General features: G+C 38.7%; 1 protein-coding gene across 3 annotated transcripts in view; it reads right to left on the bottom strand.

The window, feature by feature from the left end:
• nphp4 (nephronophthisis 4) overlaps positions 1 to 17,119 on the bottom strand; it is a 138,237-nt gene that overhangs the window by 40,557 nt on the left and 80,561 nt on the right. For 2 of the 3 annotated variants that reach the window (XM_067525908.1, XM_067525905.1), the window contains 4 exons: positions 12,901 to 13,038; positions 6,652 to 6,809; positions 4,129 to 4,320; positions 994 to 1,181 (listed from right to left, as the gene is read on the bottom strand). In XM_067525908.1, coding sequence (XP_067382009.1) covers positions 994 to 1,181; positions 4,129 to 4,320; positions 6,652 to 6,809; positions 12,901 to 13,038 — 676 coding nt within the window. The remainder of the gene's footprint in view (positions 1 to 993; positions 1,182 to 4,128; positions 4,321 to 6,651; positions 6,810 to 12,900; positions 13,039 to 17,119) is intronic. The other variant, XM_067525907.1, reaches the window with a different exon arrangement.

Below are 17,119 nucleotides of genomic sequence, written 5' to 3'. Positions count from 1 at the left end.
TTATAATGATGAAAAAAATTCTCTTTTACTCTTTTGGCCATCTAGGAGTGAAGGGATGTGAAGTTTTGCACTCAAATGTAAGTGATATATGTAAAGCCCAATCCTTCAGATAAGAAGTTCAGCAGTTTGTTAGCAAAAAGGTGGAAAGGCTTCCTAGCGATAGTAAATGGAAGGATCTGTCAGAATGTAGGAGGGTTCTGCTGAAGTGCACTCTGGATGATATAGACTGAGAGAGACACATAGACCGACAGAGAAATATCGACGGAGTTAGACTGGAGTATGTGTCTGGGGAATGAAGAGTATGGGTAGGTGCATGAAAAGGGTGCGGTGGGAGTGTGTGTGTGTGGGGGGGGATTGTTTGTGTGTTCAATATCACGCTCTGTCAGAAGCTGTAATATCTCTTCCATTTCATTAGTTGCTACAAGAATAGACTTGACATCAATCAGCACTTGCTCAGCTGAATGAAAGAGAAGTGCCTCAGCATCAGAGAAGATCATGGAGCATCACAGAACTAGCTTGCAGTTTGTAGGCACTGATTGAAGTTAACCTGGAGAGCAGTCAAATATTTCCTAGCTCGGAATCATTAACAAACACACAATAGTGACACTGGCCGTAATCAGTGGCAGTGACTTACAAAAAAGTGCGGGCATTTTCCAAGTTTCCCAGAATATAACATGGACACGAATGCACCAAAAGCACAAATTTATCCAGTTCCTGGAAAACCACAGATTTGAAACATAATTCATGTTGCACTTTGTTAACTGCAGTTTTGTTTCGTTGTCACATGGATGAAATCCATTGTATAAAAGAACGGCATAAAAAATAAATGATGATGAAGCTTATGGTTTGCTTTAAATACTGTAACATGCTCAAAGTGCATCCCAATTGGAATAACAGCCTAATTTATCATAAATATCTGCATTGGTAAAACATGACTCTCCATTTCACTGAGGAAAGAAACAGAATTATTTTCTTGCAGCAGTGGATCCTTACCGGAGTTGACAGTGCCATCGTTGTTGATGGAGGCCAGGACACAGGGAAGAGGATCACTAGTTTTTTGTTGAACCTTGTCACTGGTCAGTAGTTTGAGCTGCTGCGATGTGACTGGCGGGAAGCGATAAAACTGGAAGGTGAAGTAGACATTGTCAGGCCAATCAGGGCCAATGCCTGCCCCAGGTACTCTGTCAAAATCCATAAGTACATGATTATCAGAATGTTGCATTGCATTTCAATATCAATATATATTTAAAATGAACACAATGCTACTGTACCTGTAAAAAAATGTGATTGATTACCCTAAAAGTTATCATTTAAACACTGATTGTCAGTTTATATGAGGAGGTATGTTTATTACATTCTATTGTACGGTATGTTTATTAAAAAATATATAGTTAAAAATGTAATTAAATTAAATTAAACCTGGGAAAATAAATCATATTTTAGGTGATGATTTACTTCAGACAATTAATTCCAGGGACAAATAAATAAAATATGCACTTTTTTTATGCCCAACAGAGCTGGTAATTTCATACTCTTCAGGTTTAGCTACTTAAAAGTTAAAAACTAAATATTCCAAATGATAATTAAGAAGTAAATTTATACTGTAGATGCACCTGCAATGTGGACTGCTCTCTGAGAAGGTATCAAGTCAGTATTACATGTTTGACAGCTAAGTTGGTTGTTGGTTGTTTGGTTTCATCTTAAAAACTTGTGGAACACAGTAGATCTTGCCAGTATACTGTATATTTATATATATTTTTTTAGTTATGACATTTTTTTTTCGTTTACTAGGACTCCCATAGAGAGAAAATCTTTGTAAAACACAGGCTGATGGTGTGGTGTATTCCTTTTCACACAAATACCTATAAAATTCCCAGTGTGTCCCAAAGCACTCAATCTTAACACCAAACACATTAAATAATGCACAATTTTCCAGGTGATCTTGTTACAGTCTCTGTTTTATGACTAGGTTAGGCATCAGTCATCAGGTATACAATAATGAGGAATCTGAAAATGAGCAGGACGTCCTGGGAGGGTCCAAGTGACCACAGGTGGCTATCAGAACTAGAGATTTTAGAGAGGAATCTAATGAGCGTGTTGTGTAACCTCTCAGTCAGTCAGACGCTCTGATGTTCCACAGTTAAAGATGCTGCCGTGCTCCATCTTCACAGAGGAGCCAGCATTAATATTCATTCTGTAAACAGACGAGATTGATAATTACGGCGCCCGGGTGAGAGGTAGAAATTACAATACCTATCCACAGGCTCCCTGCTTGTCTAAGTGCTACTGCCGCCACTGCTGAAACCCCTGCCTGCCATACCTGTTTGTCATAATTATGAGGTAACCCCCACCCGACTCCACAGTGAGCCACAGAGACGCGCGATTTATGATCGAGCGTGTGGTTTCAGGTCGCACTCCGGAATGTGTTATGGTAGCTTTAAAAATGAAGCAGAGGAATCAATCAAGCTTTCATACTGTACCTTCACAACAAAGAAATTAAAGTAAGAATTCTTCCTTTTTATATAATAATACTGTTTTCACCATCTCCAACTGATAATGTTATAGTGTTTCGATTTACCCAAGGGCTTTTAAAAATTGCTGCTGTAATCGTACGATATAATAAGGTTTATTTCTACCAAGCTTCCTTCCAACAGGCCTGCAGAAAGGAAGTGATACAATTGCCAGCCTGTTAGGAAAAAACAGGACAGTGACTCTGTGCTGGGTGAACACTGCTCAACCTAGAGGAGGAAAAATATGTAATAACTTACAATATGCCTGCAATAGCCCCTCTAAACGAGTTTTTGTAACCTCAGATTTTGATCATCTGATCATCCTTTTTTGTGATGTCAGTGTAGTGATGCCACACTTCTTACTTTGGCTGTAATTTATACAACAAATGTAACAACAGTTTGCTGCGTCTGATTTTCTATACATAAAAAAAAAACCTGACTTTTTACTGCAACATGCACATTATTAACCACAATTACAGTAGCTGACAAAACAGAGCTGCTGCCCCAATAATTGTGTGAATGTCTTTCTGTCTGTAACAAAATTTCAAGTGGTTGCTGTTACTCCTTAGTCATAATGTGACTCTTTCCTGACACTTCTCTGTCCTCAACCACGACTTTCCTCCTGCTTGCTGCTTTTAAGGGTGGCTGTGAGGAGTCTCTGCTAACCTCGCAACATAAAGGCATCAGATCTATATCAGGAGTGTGGTAGTTTTTACAGTAAAACTGCAAATTTCACAAAAAAAGTTAAGATTTTGCAGCTATGTATCTAACATGATTAAATAGAATTGTTAAATATCATATACTCTATCTGTTTCCAGGAATTCAATAATTTTCAATAATTTCTTTGTTTCTAAATTTTGAAGAACACTGAGGCAAACCTCTTACTGTGTACAAGGCAGCATGGTGGTGAGTCTATGTCAAACAAGACATATGTGAGTTGGGTTTATCAAAATGCTGACAGTGCTGATGACAAGATAGAAGGACACAAAGGCTGGTGTGTTTGTGCCCACCCTTCAGCAACTCCCTCCACTGTCAGCCTCTGACAGAGGGGATGCTGGCTCCGGGTTGTTGGTGATAGGCCACTGACGGGAAATGTGATTGTGTAATTCTAGACTTGTGTGTGCGCGCACACTGCATGTAGCAACGTAGTTTATGTGTGAGTAGATGAGTGGCAAGATTTCATGCAGGGTAGAAATGCATCGAAATTTTGGCTGCAGCTCAAGAAGAAAAAAGAGAAACCACAAAGCAGGCGCAGAATGCATATTATATATATATATATATATATATATATATATATATATATATATATATATATATATATATATATATATATATATATATATATATATATGTGTGTGTGTGTATATATATATATGTGTGTATATTAATGTGTGTATATATGTGTGTACAGTGAAATGTTGATAAACTGCTGTTAAATCAATGACAACAACACAACAACAGTGACATTTTTGGAAAAAGAAATAATTATATTTTCACTACTGCACATGTGTAGTCGCAGGCTAAATCTATACTGATCTTCATGACAGCAGCCAATACATGGAGCTCCTGCTATCAGTCAACAGTAACAGCCGCATGTCATCTAAAATTGAAGCCTCACCTGGTAAATGCCAGAAACTGGAACACAAGATGGTTTCCCTGTAGAGCATCAGCCTCCTCACATTGGGGATCAAACAGGACAGGCTCTGTGGGGTCCAGAACATCTGCCACCTGGCCACTACGGTCCACGATGTTAGGAAAGCCAGCGGAGTAGAGTTGTGCCAGTGTTCTCCTGGAGCTGACTGAGCGGGAACTACAGGAGAAAGGCTAAATTAAAGTAAAGTTCCAGATTCATGAGTTCACATCGATCATTCCCCAAGCTGAAAAGACTTTAGTGAATGCTGATCCTGATGCTTTATGAGCAGCAGGAGGTAACGTGCTTAATCCCTGCTGCAATGGCCTCACTTGGGTAATTTGTGGCTGTAAATGAGGCAGAAAAAATGTTTGGATCTGAATGGAACACTGTGCTGTTTCATCATTTGAGCTCCATGCTCTGTTTATCTTGAATCGGTTTCCATTCTGATTCAAGATGTTTATCTTTTGGGAGCTAACTTCAATTTACTCACTTCATCGTGTTAAACTGAACCTGAATTTCAGCGTTTGGCTGATCTTTACAAAAAATGAGGCACAACAATGATTAGACAGCATGTGGATGTCAGCAATATCTCTAAAACAGCGGCACCGAAGGAACGCTTGCAGGGGAAAGAGAATGGGTGCCAAAGTGCTCCCTGAGGATTTTCTAGCATAATTGGCAGTTATCTCTAATCATAGTGGCCACCTGTTTTTCCACAACTGTGGTAACATTCATAACTTATACTTTCAACGCTGACACCAAACACTCGGGGTATGATAAATACAGTGCACAGATGGCTGGCTAACGTGTAAGCACAGTAAAGTGAATGAAAATGTTTGGGCTTATTACAGTAACACTGCTATTGTCCAGTTGGTAAACAATCAAGCCCACAGCATCAAATCTGTGCAAGAATTAATTCTGATCAAAGTAATTAAGAAAACAACTGTGGGTTTGTCTCTCAGGCTGTGTCATATTCATACATTTCCAAGCTCAGATATATCCTAATTTAGCCCCAGTGAATTAATATTCAAGCCATTATTTTTATTTCAAAAGATCAGATATGCACAGCAACTTCAATTAAACTCCCTTAGACTTCACTTTACTTCTCAAAGAAGTGAGTCATTTCACACTGAACTCAGTCAACAAGAGGTTTTGGCTCCATGAAAGGAGGCAGAGATGTTTCAGGCCAATGAACTGAACAGCATCATGTTTGGATCCAAACTCTGGGAAACTGTTTTGATGACAGCTGCTTATTTACAGACAGCTCTGTACTAATGCGATGCCTTGTTTCTGAGTTACTGTGCCCATTATTTGCAGGGTGTATTCTCTCATTCCATGTACCACCTCAACAGACCTGGCTCCATTACTGCTGCCGTTACGATTCCCTCAACAATTTCTATTATTAGCAGCACTGCGAACAGTGAATTAATTTCACTGGCTTCTGTACCATCAAAAACTTCTCCCTTATTACTAGATTTCATAAGAGATGTAACAAACTGCGCTGCGACTTCACCCAAATTGGAATGTAAAGGGTAGCAAAACGATTGGCTCTGAGCTGACATGTTGCTATACTGCCCACTGCACACATGTTGCCAATTAAGGACACCATCAATACCCCTCTGTAGATAGCAAGACAGTCAACTGTTACACTAATGAAGGACTCCACTAGTGTTTACGCTGAGATACTGAGCTAGATTAAACAGTAACACGCTAAAACGATGTTCAATGAGACTTTATTCAATAATGTCTCCTATGAGTAACACTTATGTGTGTTGCAAAGAGAAGCAACGACACTAAAACCTTAATACAGCAGCATAATAGTAGGAGATAAAGAAAAGCTGAATTGTATTTACAGGCGATTACTTCATACATGAGAACAAGTTTTTTTTGTTTTTTTTTTACCCACAATTCAATTACACTCCAGTCAATATTCACCTAAGAATACACTTCATGTGTATCTTTCATTACACTGGCCAGTGGTTACAGTTTCACAACAGCTGGCCTTTTTATTGCAAGCCATATTACGCAGCTGGTGCCAACCCCAACATATAAGCGCAAGCAGTTGAATATCCTTTGCTTCTCATACAGGTTCAGTTTTTTGTGTCAAAGATGAAAATGTTTTTAGTGGTTCCAGATCCTGTATTAAAAACCAGTTTTTATAATTAACCAGCCGCAAAATAGAAAAAGACTTTCCCCCAGAACATGAGTAAAAGGATACCATTAAATTAAATATTTAAGGACACAATGCCTAATATCTGTCATTAACGCTGCCATCCACTTACAACTAATTTATGCTTGCATAATAAAGTAAAAGTAAAGTTATTCCCCACCCACACACACAAAAAAAAAACAACCAAAACACAATTGGGTTGTATGATCTTCTATATACTTTAGATTTTTCAACACCCTTTCATACAGAAGGGTTCAACAGAACCAAAAATTTGACTTTCGAAAATGGATCAATACCCACATTTGACAGAGACAACATAGAACAAAGCCCAAAGAACTCACCTTGACACATTTGTCCCCAGAGTAATGACAGGGGCATGGACAGGAGTGAACGGCAGCTCTTTAAGTTGTTCTCCTTCATTCTGGGCTGAAAGTGACACATTCCCTTCCTGCTGGAGGTCCACCTCCAGGTGGGCGATGCTGCTGACAGCTGAAGAGGCCTAGAACAAAATGTAATGATACCAATTGAGAAGAGGATTAGCATAAAGTGGATAAAACAAAATGTATTTTTCACTATAGAGTGGATTTCAATTGCGCTCAGGGTGCATATTATTAGGAGGCCAGAAAACTCAAGTGAAGGTGTCTACAGGTGAAGCTGAACTTAAATGTTTTTTATATCCTAAAGATTGAGCCCTTGATGTAAGTCAATACAAATAATTTTATATTAAAAACGGTTTATAATTTCCCTCAGCAGTTCTACCACTGGTGGCCACAACACGTTTTAAGCAGCTTCGCCCCAATGCAGATGTTGAATATATTTCTTACTTCTTACTTTACAACCCTGTTGCATTGATTTATCTATTAGAAGATGCAATGAATCTACTATCCACCAAGTTATTTATTATCGTTTATAATCATAAGCGGGATATGAATGAGAATACTGTATAGCTAGCTGGAAGCACAGATACAGAGAGGAGATTTATGTTACTGAGGCTTGGATGAAAGCACCATAGCAGAGCGCTAGTGTCAGAACTGATTCCCAAAATGGCCTAATGATCTGGCTGCTCCAACCCAACACCTACAGTAGAAATACATGTCTTCAATACACAGCACCCCTATGCCACAAAAGACATTAGGACCTTATCCTCTTTGTCTTAGGTGTAGTCAGTCCTTGTAATTGCCTGCATTGATTCTGAAGGCCCATCTGTCAGTTACAAGGCAATAAACAGCCTTGTCCATCCACATACAAACCCAAGTTTAACCACCAACACTCTCCACTCAGTGTGTTCTCTTCAGCACTGGACTGTCTTTGTATTATTTATCATTTATCAGGATTTAAGTGTTCAAAGCTGTAGAAGGTAACCTTTTCATTATTTACAGTGTATAGGTTTGAATTTTAATATCTGATACCTGTCTTCTCGGATGTAAGGTTCACGCTCTGCATGCTGCTTTTGTCTTGTACTGTTTTATTGCCAGTGTTTGACTGCGCTAGATTTTAACTGCTTTCGTGTCCTTTGTTTTCTGCAAAGACCTCTCCTCTATAACACACCTGTTAGTTAAAATACCCCATAAATAAACTTGACAAGAAGACAATATATCACCAGGAGAAAGTGGTAAGGTGTGCCAATGCAATTTCTCAAGCTATTGAAGAGAACAATGTTTTAAGATAGATTGTAGGGAGATACATCAGCTCAGATATTAACCTTTGTGACATAGAATGCAAGTTTATATCAAACACAGGATTAACTGCAAAAGCCCAACTTTCAAAACTTTTTAAACTCTCTCATTCAATTTCTATCTAATATTAAAAATATTGTACCCTGACCAGGCACAACACTACAGTAACACTGGTGGTCTTAATAATGTCGTAGTGGAAAGGGTCAGCATGGCCGCTCTAAGCAGTCTGCAGCTACACAGCAAAAGAGATGTGCATAGGTGTCAGAAGTACACAAACTCAATACTCAGTATTTAGCGTTGGATGAATATACCTACATTATGTGTAGGTATATTACATTATTATAATCTTTTATTTTTTGACCCCAATCCCAATCTGAGTCTTCTACTGGGTACTTGTCAGTACCAAAGCTAATCTGATAATGATGTACAGTACATACAGTACATGTTTTAGATTGAGATAAGAGCTGAATCTTACTTTTATAGTCTTTATAAAGTCTAAAGAAGAGTTAGAGCCCAGGAATTCATTCAACATTCTTACATTTTTTGTGGTAAACATGAATCCCCTTTTCATTGTCACTGACTCAGCTGGAGGGATATTATAGCAGAGATAATTAGCCAAGGAGTGCTAATGATGCCACATTACAGGAAAGTTTTATTCTTCCTTTTTCTAGTCTTTGATATAGGTGCATGGTTCAGTTGGCCTATCAGTGGCCATACACGAGCTTCCCATCAAACAGGCTGAAAATAATGTCACCTCAACAAAAGTCATGCTGCTACATGGCTAAAACATACCTATCAATGTTCCTCCTTTGATCAAAAAGTCTGCAATATAATAACGGCCACTGTCAAGAATGAAAAACCTCATCATATTAAAGGGCTCATAGTGATAACGTTATGCTGTGACTGAACATGCAAAGAGAAATGAAGAATTCATCAATAATTTCCGCTAGCTCATTGGTAGACAAAAACATTTGTCCACCAACCTACAAACCTACACACCGCTCTCTAGGTATAATCATTGAGTTAGTACATTTTGTGACTCTTTCCTACTCAAACAATGCCACCGTTACACTCATAGCATCTTACTTTAATTCTGGTAATATGCTGATTTAAGCTGTGAGCTGTTGGTTTATAATCCCTAAGGCTATTTAGAACTTATTATAGTATTTGAAGGAGGATGAATTATCCAAAAATATTTCATCTTCAAGTGAGTAAGCTGTTAACTAATTTGCGCTAAATTGTTGCTATGGCAAAATAGCTCAGCATTTCCAGCCCTTTCCCCAGCAAAAGGGATAAAAAGATTTGTACAAAGTGGCATGTAGCCGAATAATAGCAAAATGTGTTTCCCCATTATAAAATAACACACTATGTCACCACAGATTAACTATAAAATTACTGGAAAGAATGTTATTATTTAACTCATCATTACAGACTATATATACTTAACACAATTAACATAGATGGCTCAAAGGCCACAGTTTTACAAAATCAACATAATCAAATCACAATTTAGAACTTTTCACATCAACCTGTGTCATATTTCAAGGAAAAAAGAAATAATCTTGCTTGAAGTGTAACTATAAATACTAAAATACAGGATGTTCCTAACTTTTGACAAGTATAGGTATCGTACAGTACATATACACTACAGTATATAAAACATTTTTGCATAACCTAGTGAGTCTTTTAGAATCAAATTTAAATGTGCCTTTTTTTAGCCATGTTGTGCTTTTGACTTTATCGTTACCTCCAGACTGATCCTTTTTTCTGGATTTCTCTGGCAATATAAGTCACAGTTAAAGTCATTCTTAGCTGCTCTTCAGTGTACAAAAAGGTGGACCGACAAACACAGCTCTGAAAGTGCACCCACAATCCTCTACGATAACAAACAGTGAGGCCACAAGCAATATAAAAGGCCACGCCAGCATGGAATGCTCCACATTATATGTTTGACTACTGGACTATGAAGGTATTTTATCTATTGCTTAAAAAGTCTATAAATAGAATGTAATAGACCGAATTCACATGTCCTGACATCCCCACACTCGTAGACCTGTGAAGTCCAGAGTGCAGAGAGCTGTCCCAAGTCCCAGTTCATCACGGGGCCTCAAGCAATCATTCTGCTGACTTGGAAGGAGTACACTCCGGGTACAGACCAGACTGTCATGGTGTAGAGCAAGCTGAGAACGATGGCAAAGCTCTCAGTTTACTAGTCAATCTACATTCCTGTCCCTGCTGTGGTCATGAGTTTTAGGTAACCACCAAAAGAATTAGAACCGCAGTTACAAAATACTGAAAGGAGATTCCATGACAGGGCGTCTCGGTTCAGCCTTAAAGACTCGGAGAGACTGGGACACAGAGAGAATGACTGAGGTAGAAAGGTGCCACTGCGGGTGATTTGGGAAACTGATAAAGATGAAAGAATTCCACACAAATAAGTATATCCCATTTGGCTTGGGAACACCTTGGGGTACCACAGGCAGAGCTGGTGGAAGTATCTCAGGAAAAATCTGTCTGACCTAGTTTGCAAAGCCTGCTGCTGCCACAACTCAGACCTGCATACACAGCAGAAAAACTTCAGACATAAAACACCTTCAAAGTAGCATATAAAAGGTGTCTGGTGGGGTTTTGAGGTGAATAAGCTAAAGCTGTGTTTACTTTCAGTTTTACATTGTGTGGATCATTTACCAAATGTGTCGAAACTATCATCATCAAATGTGTGCGGAGGTTCTCAGTCATCCAAGTCATAGCCTATCCTAAAGATGCTACTTGGAACCCATCGCCAGCACTGTATATATCATACAACATATAAACCATTTAGTGTACTGCATTTCATAGTATTCCTGTAGCTGAACTGTTACACTAAAGTTGAATCTAATGTAGTGGCTTCAACAACCATAAGCGCCCTTTGTTTACTCCATGCGTGTACACATTTGTGTAACAACCCCAATAATGGAAGGATCCACTAGAGAGGCCTACATTTGCAAAGAAATTGCCCCTTTGAATTGCTTTCAGAAAACACTTAAGAGATTGATCACAGGGTCAAGATCTTAAAATTAGTTATATCCATGGCAACAATTAATTTCTTAGGACCTCTCTATTACAAGATGCCCAGTGAATGCAGAGAGTTGATGTGATGAGTATATAACCAATATACTGTACTTCACCCACGGGCATTTCAGTTTAGCAAAATGGGTAAATGACATGCTAAACTTTGGCTGCAGCATTAACACATTTCCAGCAAAACCACTTTGTGTGAAAAGGGGCTTAAACAAGGGTAACAAATGTCTCCTGTACCGTTAAGATCATGTTATATCACAATCTAATGCTTTAGCGTGTGACTGAAATGAAACTGTTTACAAGCAGTCACGCAAATCCTTATACTGCTCAAACATAAGCAATATTGTTGTGATGTCTTTTTATTTATTTTTTTACATCAAAGAGACATATTGCATATCATATACCAAGGCCCAAACTGACCTTGATAAGCATAAAAAGATTCAGGGTTAATCCCAGGATTATAGTATTATGATTTCCACTCCATTCTGTGAGGTTTTACCACAATTTTCACTGTACAGTGTGCGGATTCTCAAATATAAGCATCTTTGTGGGTGAAAACTGTCTAAATTAGCAAAGACAAGGCAGCTTTCAAAGACAAAATGATTCTGCCTACACCTTCAGCTTGGGGGGGGGTTACCCTCACATTTCAGGAAATATTCACCAGAGTTATTAAATCAGCGCAGTATAGCTTTCTGCTATTTCCTGGATGAAAGCAGAGGAGCAAGCAAAACCCACCACTATTTACATTACCACTATTCTGCTTCACTGGGATATCCAAGGTTTCAATTATACAGAGGTCACATATGACTTGATAAGAACTGTTTGCATTATGGCTGACCTGCTTTGAGTGCTATATTTTGTTTGGTAGTTATAGAATACATAACATAAATTGCATAACGTATTTTCAAATGTTTGGAAAATGATTCTATGATCGTAACCAAGTCTGCAAAAAACTGCTGTGACCTGCTCTAAGACCGCAAAACTTTCAAAGAGGGCAGAATGTAAAAAAACAAAAGGTAAATCATTAATAAAAGTAGTCCTGAACCAGGCAGATTAAACATATTTTACCAGAAGGCAAAACATAACGTTGTGCAGCATACAGGTTACGTTAGGAAAATTGAAGTCCCCTTTGTAGGAAGATTTGAAAAGCCAAGTCAAAGAAAAATGTTTCTTTTGATTATACAGATGAAAAGGAGCAGCTCCAGCACCTCCAGCAGATTTAGAGGCTCAAAAAACAAAGAGTGTGAAGAGCAGAAGTTCACTTTGGATGTGTGTGTGTGTGTGTGTGTGTGTGTGTGTGTGCGTGCGTGCGTGCGTGCAATTGACTCTGCATATCCTCTGCTTATGTACCATGTTATGTGTTTAAGTGTTGCAGTGTTTGAATGTGAACCTTGTGTGTAAATAAATTCACACTTCGCTTTTACCAAACGCTTGTGCATTTGCCTCAAAATGTGCATTTTTGAGCACAAGACTGTTTTTGTAATGTTTGTGTATGTATGTTTACTCTATTACTGTATATGTGTGTTTTTGTGTGCGTGGATGTGTGTGTGATTGGGTGGGTTTGCGTGCATTTCTCCATGAGGCCAGGAGCAAAGTGTTCAAAAGGTGAGTGGGTTTTTGAACTCTAGGGAATGACTCTGCATATTCTCTGCTGTGTAAAGGATTATGTACCATGTTATGTGTTTTAGTGTTGCAGTGTTTGAATCTATACCTCATGTGTAAATGCATAAACGACACACTTTTACCTAACACATGTGTAGTTTCCTCAGAATGTACATGTGTACACAGACTGTGTGTGTGTGTGTGTGTGTGTGTGTGTGTTTTTCTGTGAGCATACGGGGGTGGAAATCTTACGACATGTGACAGCTGGTGGGCTGATGCCAACGGGGAAGGATGGAGCAGAGAAGGAAACGACTGTTGCCACGGCAACGCGGAGCTGGAGTGGCTGATGGTCGGGTAGCGTAAAGTAGCTGCCAGCTGAGACAGTGAGAGCTGCAGAGAAACAATGCAAATGATTCGCTGTTATTATTATGATTATGAACAATGGCACTCAGGAATATACATGTGCTGTCTCAGATGACAACAGCAGACCATTAAACTGCTTTGGTACTTATAGGCTCTTCTCGCTCCACCCGCTTCCCCACCCACAATCTAATGCCGTCATCCCCGAGTAAGTTGATATCAAAAATATTCGTCTGTTCCTCTTTGATTCCCAAAAGGTTCGACTCGAAAATAAAGAAAACATACCAAGAACATCTCCCAAATCTTCCCTGAAGCTATAGGTTTACACTGAATGAAATATTTATTCTGATTTCTGATGACTACACTATTTAATCAAGTGGAAAATTCATAGATATCTTGTGAGTCATTTTCTACATATTCCCCCAAAATTAGTCAGGACTCTTCTGGTCTCCATGGAAACTGGGATCTTTACTATAATTGAAATTAAAAGTTTGTGGGTATGAAAAATGTGTGTGCATAGCCTAATAATAAGCCCACCAGCAAGTCGGGGAGGTTGTCGTCACCCTTTGTAATAACACTAACTGATTCCCAATAGACAGGATGGGTCATCGTTCAGTGATGATCATACAGTGTAAACGCTACAGAATGTTGCATCATTTTATTTTTGTTTTAGTATAGTTAAACTTATCACTTATTAGCAGCTTGTGACTTATCGTCTCACGACATGAGGGCACCTACTTTCAGATCCACAAACTTCGGCTGAGGTCTGCCTGCTTAAGGGGAGTAGTTTTTTGTGAGTCCAGCAATCCTGTGTTGTTTTCCTATTGCCTTTGCATATGAGCAGACCATGTAATGACATGAAGGAAAAGGCCAATTATCTACTGACTCCTCCATTAAAATAGCACGAGTTTAGGGCTAAACCATTACTGCAATACAGACAGGCGTTTGCTGTATTAAACCTCCAGCCAAAACCGGTTTAGAATCGTAAGGTTTACAACTTAAATAAAAAATGTTTCTGTTAAAGAAAAGAAAATCACAACATCAGACTGAAAAGCATGTGTAACTGACTCAACTAAAATGTCACCAAATTGACACTTGGGTATCTTCAGTTGAAACTGCCGGACACTCCACGCTTTGTTCGCTCACAAATATCACGTTAGGTGTAGGTGTAAATCTAAAATGAGCGGTTGTGGCTCATCGGTGGGGGTTGGCCAATGAGTCTTTGCAATTCAAAATGTCCTAAAATGTCAGAACCAGTGGGCTGTCACAGGTCAGTCCACACAAGTGTTGCTAAGCCATATCACATTTTACTCACACACACATGCATGCGATTTCACATCGAGGCACCATGTCCTGCACCCTGCGGGTGTGAAAGACACCAGACTTGCTCTGTGTGTGAGCATCTAACACGTGAACACACAGATACACACCGAAAGAATATGCATAGCAAGGCAATTAGTAGTGGCTTTGCTGTGGCTGACAATGTTCTGAAGTCAGCCTGTTTGCCCTGACAGCCAAGAAAATCATCTGTTCACATTCTGGCTTCGTGAGTGTGAATGTGCCAGAGGTATCATATATGTGGGTCCACGTACAGCATACACAACACTTTTTTCTCTGTCTGTTTCAACATGTGTGAGAGAAATGTTCATTTGGTTGTCTCAAATCTTCATTTAGCTGTTTCGTATTAATTAGTATGTACTGCACTGTATGTATTGTCTTAAAATGAATGTGTGGCTATAAACTTCAAAGGTCTGCTTGAGGGTTAAGACTTAAATTTAGGGCTAAGATTAGAATTTTGTTTAGATTAGCGGAAGAGACTGATTGACTAGACATAACATTTGCGAGAAATAGTAAGGCACAGGTGTGATTTAAATTTGGAAAAGATTAAGGGGGACATCCTGTAAAAAGACAAAAACATTACTGGAATGAAATGTTGGGAATAAAAGGTGGAGGAGTCAAGCAGAGAAAAGAGGAAACTGTTTGAGATGCATGAGAAAGGGGGAGTATCAAGTCAAAGTGTGAACAATGGTTGTTGGATGTGAGTAAGGATGAGTGATAATTATGTGCGAGTGTGACAAAAACCGTGTAAAATGGGCCTATTCCTAAAATACATGTCACAACAGGAGCAGAAATAAATGTTTATGAGAATAAGAAGAATGATGTATATGTAAGTATACTGTACGGCTTAGTGACTTAACACAATTAAACAATTTGTAATATTTTATACAATGACAAGAATGCTTATTTTACAAGCATATTTCATGAAAAAACACTAACTAATATCTGTCTTGTAAGCATGATCACAATCTGTCAGTCTTTTTTAATGAATAAAATAACACAGTCTAAGACTGTCATATACACCAGAGTGTTTTTTCTGTGGCCAAGCACAGATGGTAAAGATAGTCCCACAGACCATGTTAACCATGTAAAACAAGCATTTTAGGGTCTTGCCAGGTTAATAATGTAAATTCAATTAATCACTGCTGAGTACATCATTAAAGCCAATGAGCCTTTCAAATCAAAACAATTCAATACACAATAAATATTTATGACCATTAAACATATGAATTTACATACAATGTTCATATAAAAACAGAGTTGCTATTGTTACAGGTAAAATATTAAATAAAGGCTGTAAAAGATGAATGAGAACAACATGTGCAGATGTGCAACTGCACATTACAAACTCTCCCGAACTGACATTACCAATGCCACCATTTAACAGAGCTAATGAAACTTTCTAAATCAATGCTTGGAAGCTGCCAGTATCATTGGAGATGTAAAGAATTTGCAACTCTGACACATTTAACAAAACTGAACATTACAAAAGGCAGGATGTACTAATCTGACCCCCGCTTTCGTATATTACACAGAGGTGCAATTACACCTCTACATCTTGTGAAACTGTGAAATCTCCATGTTCCAAATGATCTGGCAGACTTCAATTAAAATTACTATGGTTTACATACAGATTTTACAAAACCCCCACACTGATGTCACTATGTGCCTTTATATGACAAATAAAACCTCAAGATGATACATGCAAATTTCTTCCTACCCCAACAATCAGTAGGTGGATGACCCGCAGCCTCAAATGTGTGATCCTGATGTAATTGTACATCAAATGTATATGTTATATCACTTTTCCTTTGCTTTGAAGCATTAAGTGAGAGTGATTCAAAACGAAATAATAAATTAGAGTCATAAAAATACCATCACAAAACTGATCAAATTCTGAATTAGACATTTTCAAAATACATCTAACAAATTAGGTACTAACTTCTCTGTGCACATCATGGCTGAAGACTCACTGGGCCAGTACCAGCTGCCAAACAGCCTCTGCCAGCAACAAAATGCAAACATGGCCTCACCTCCAACCCACAGATACGAGACCACCTGGGTCAACAGAACACGGCCACGACCCTGAAACATGCCCGCAGCCTGATGCGAGAAATGATCATCAACAGAGGCAAACAACCTTAGCTGCTCTACAAAATGCAGGCTATAAATACCAAGGGATCCTTAGCATTCTGCATCGTGGCAAACACAGAGCCTCGAGGATCAATAATTTATGCAAGCAAGATAGAGCTGTCAGATCCAACAATGCCTACAGACAGAGCCTGCGTGTACCGCAGAGCCATTTCTGAGAGGGGTGCCATTGATTAATCAGCACTTGACAGCCATGTTGAAGAGGAAATAAATATTTTCAACATGGAAAATCATTTTAGGATTGGAATGTGAACATTTTTATGAGAACATCTTTAAAAGAGCAGGGGAGAGAGAGGGAGACTGTGTGAATTTTGCAGCAACACTAGAGTTGTGATGAATTGTAGAGTGACTGCCAGGAACAGTGGCACCGCTTCACACAGTATTTTCTGTTTCATTTCTTTATACAGAATGCTGGATGGTCATCAGATGGATACCTGCGTTGCTGCCAGGACACCAATGACTGCTGCTTTACACACTAATTTGCTCGGGAATACAGAATGTGTTTATAGCAGAATGGATGGGTCATTTACTGCAAAGTGGACACAAGATAGATGAGAGTGTTTTTTGCAGATGGGTAAACCAAATGCTGAGCTAACAGAGGCCTAAAAAATGTGTTATTATT

This window comes from Channa argus, chromosome 13, assembly GCF_033026475.1.
Source record: "Channa argus isolate prfri chromosome 13, Channa argus male v1.0, whole genome shotgun sequence".
Classification (NCBI taxonomy): Eukaryota; Metazoa; Chordata; class Actinopteri; order Anabantiformes; family Channidae; genus Channa; species Channa argus.
The sequence above is the reverse complement of the archived record's forward strand: the minus strand, read 5'-3'. Positions and strand labels throughout refer to the sequence as shown.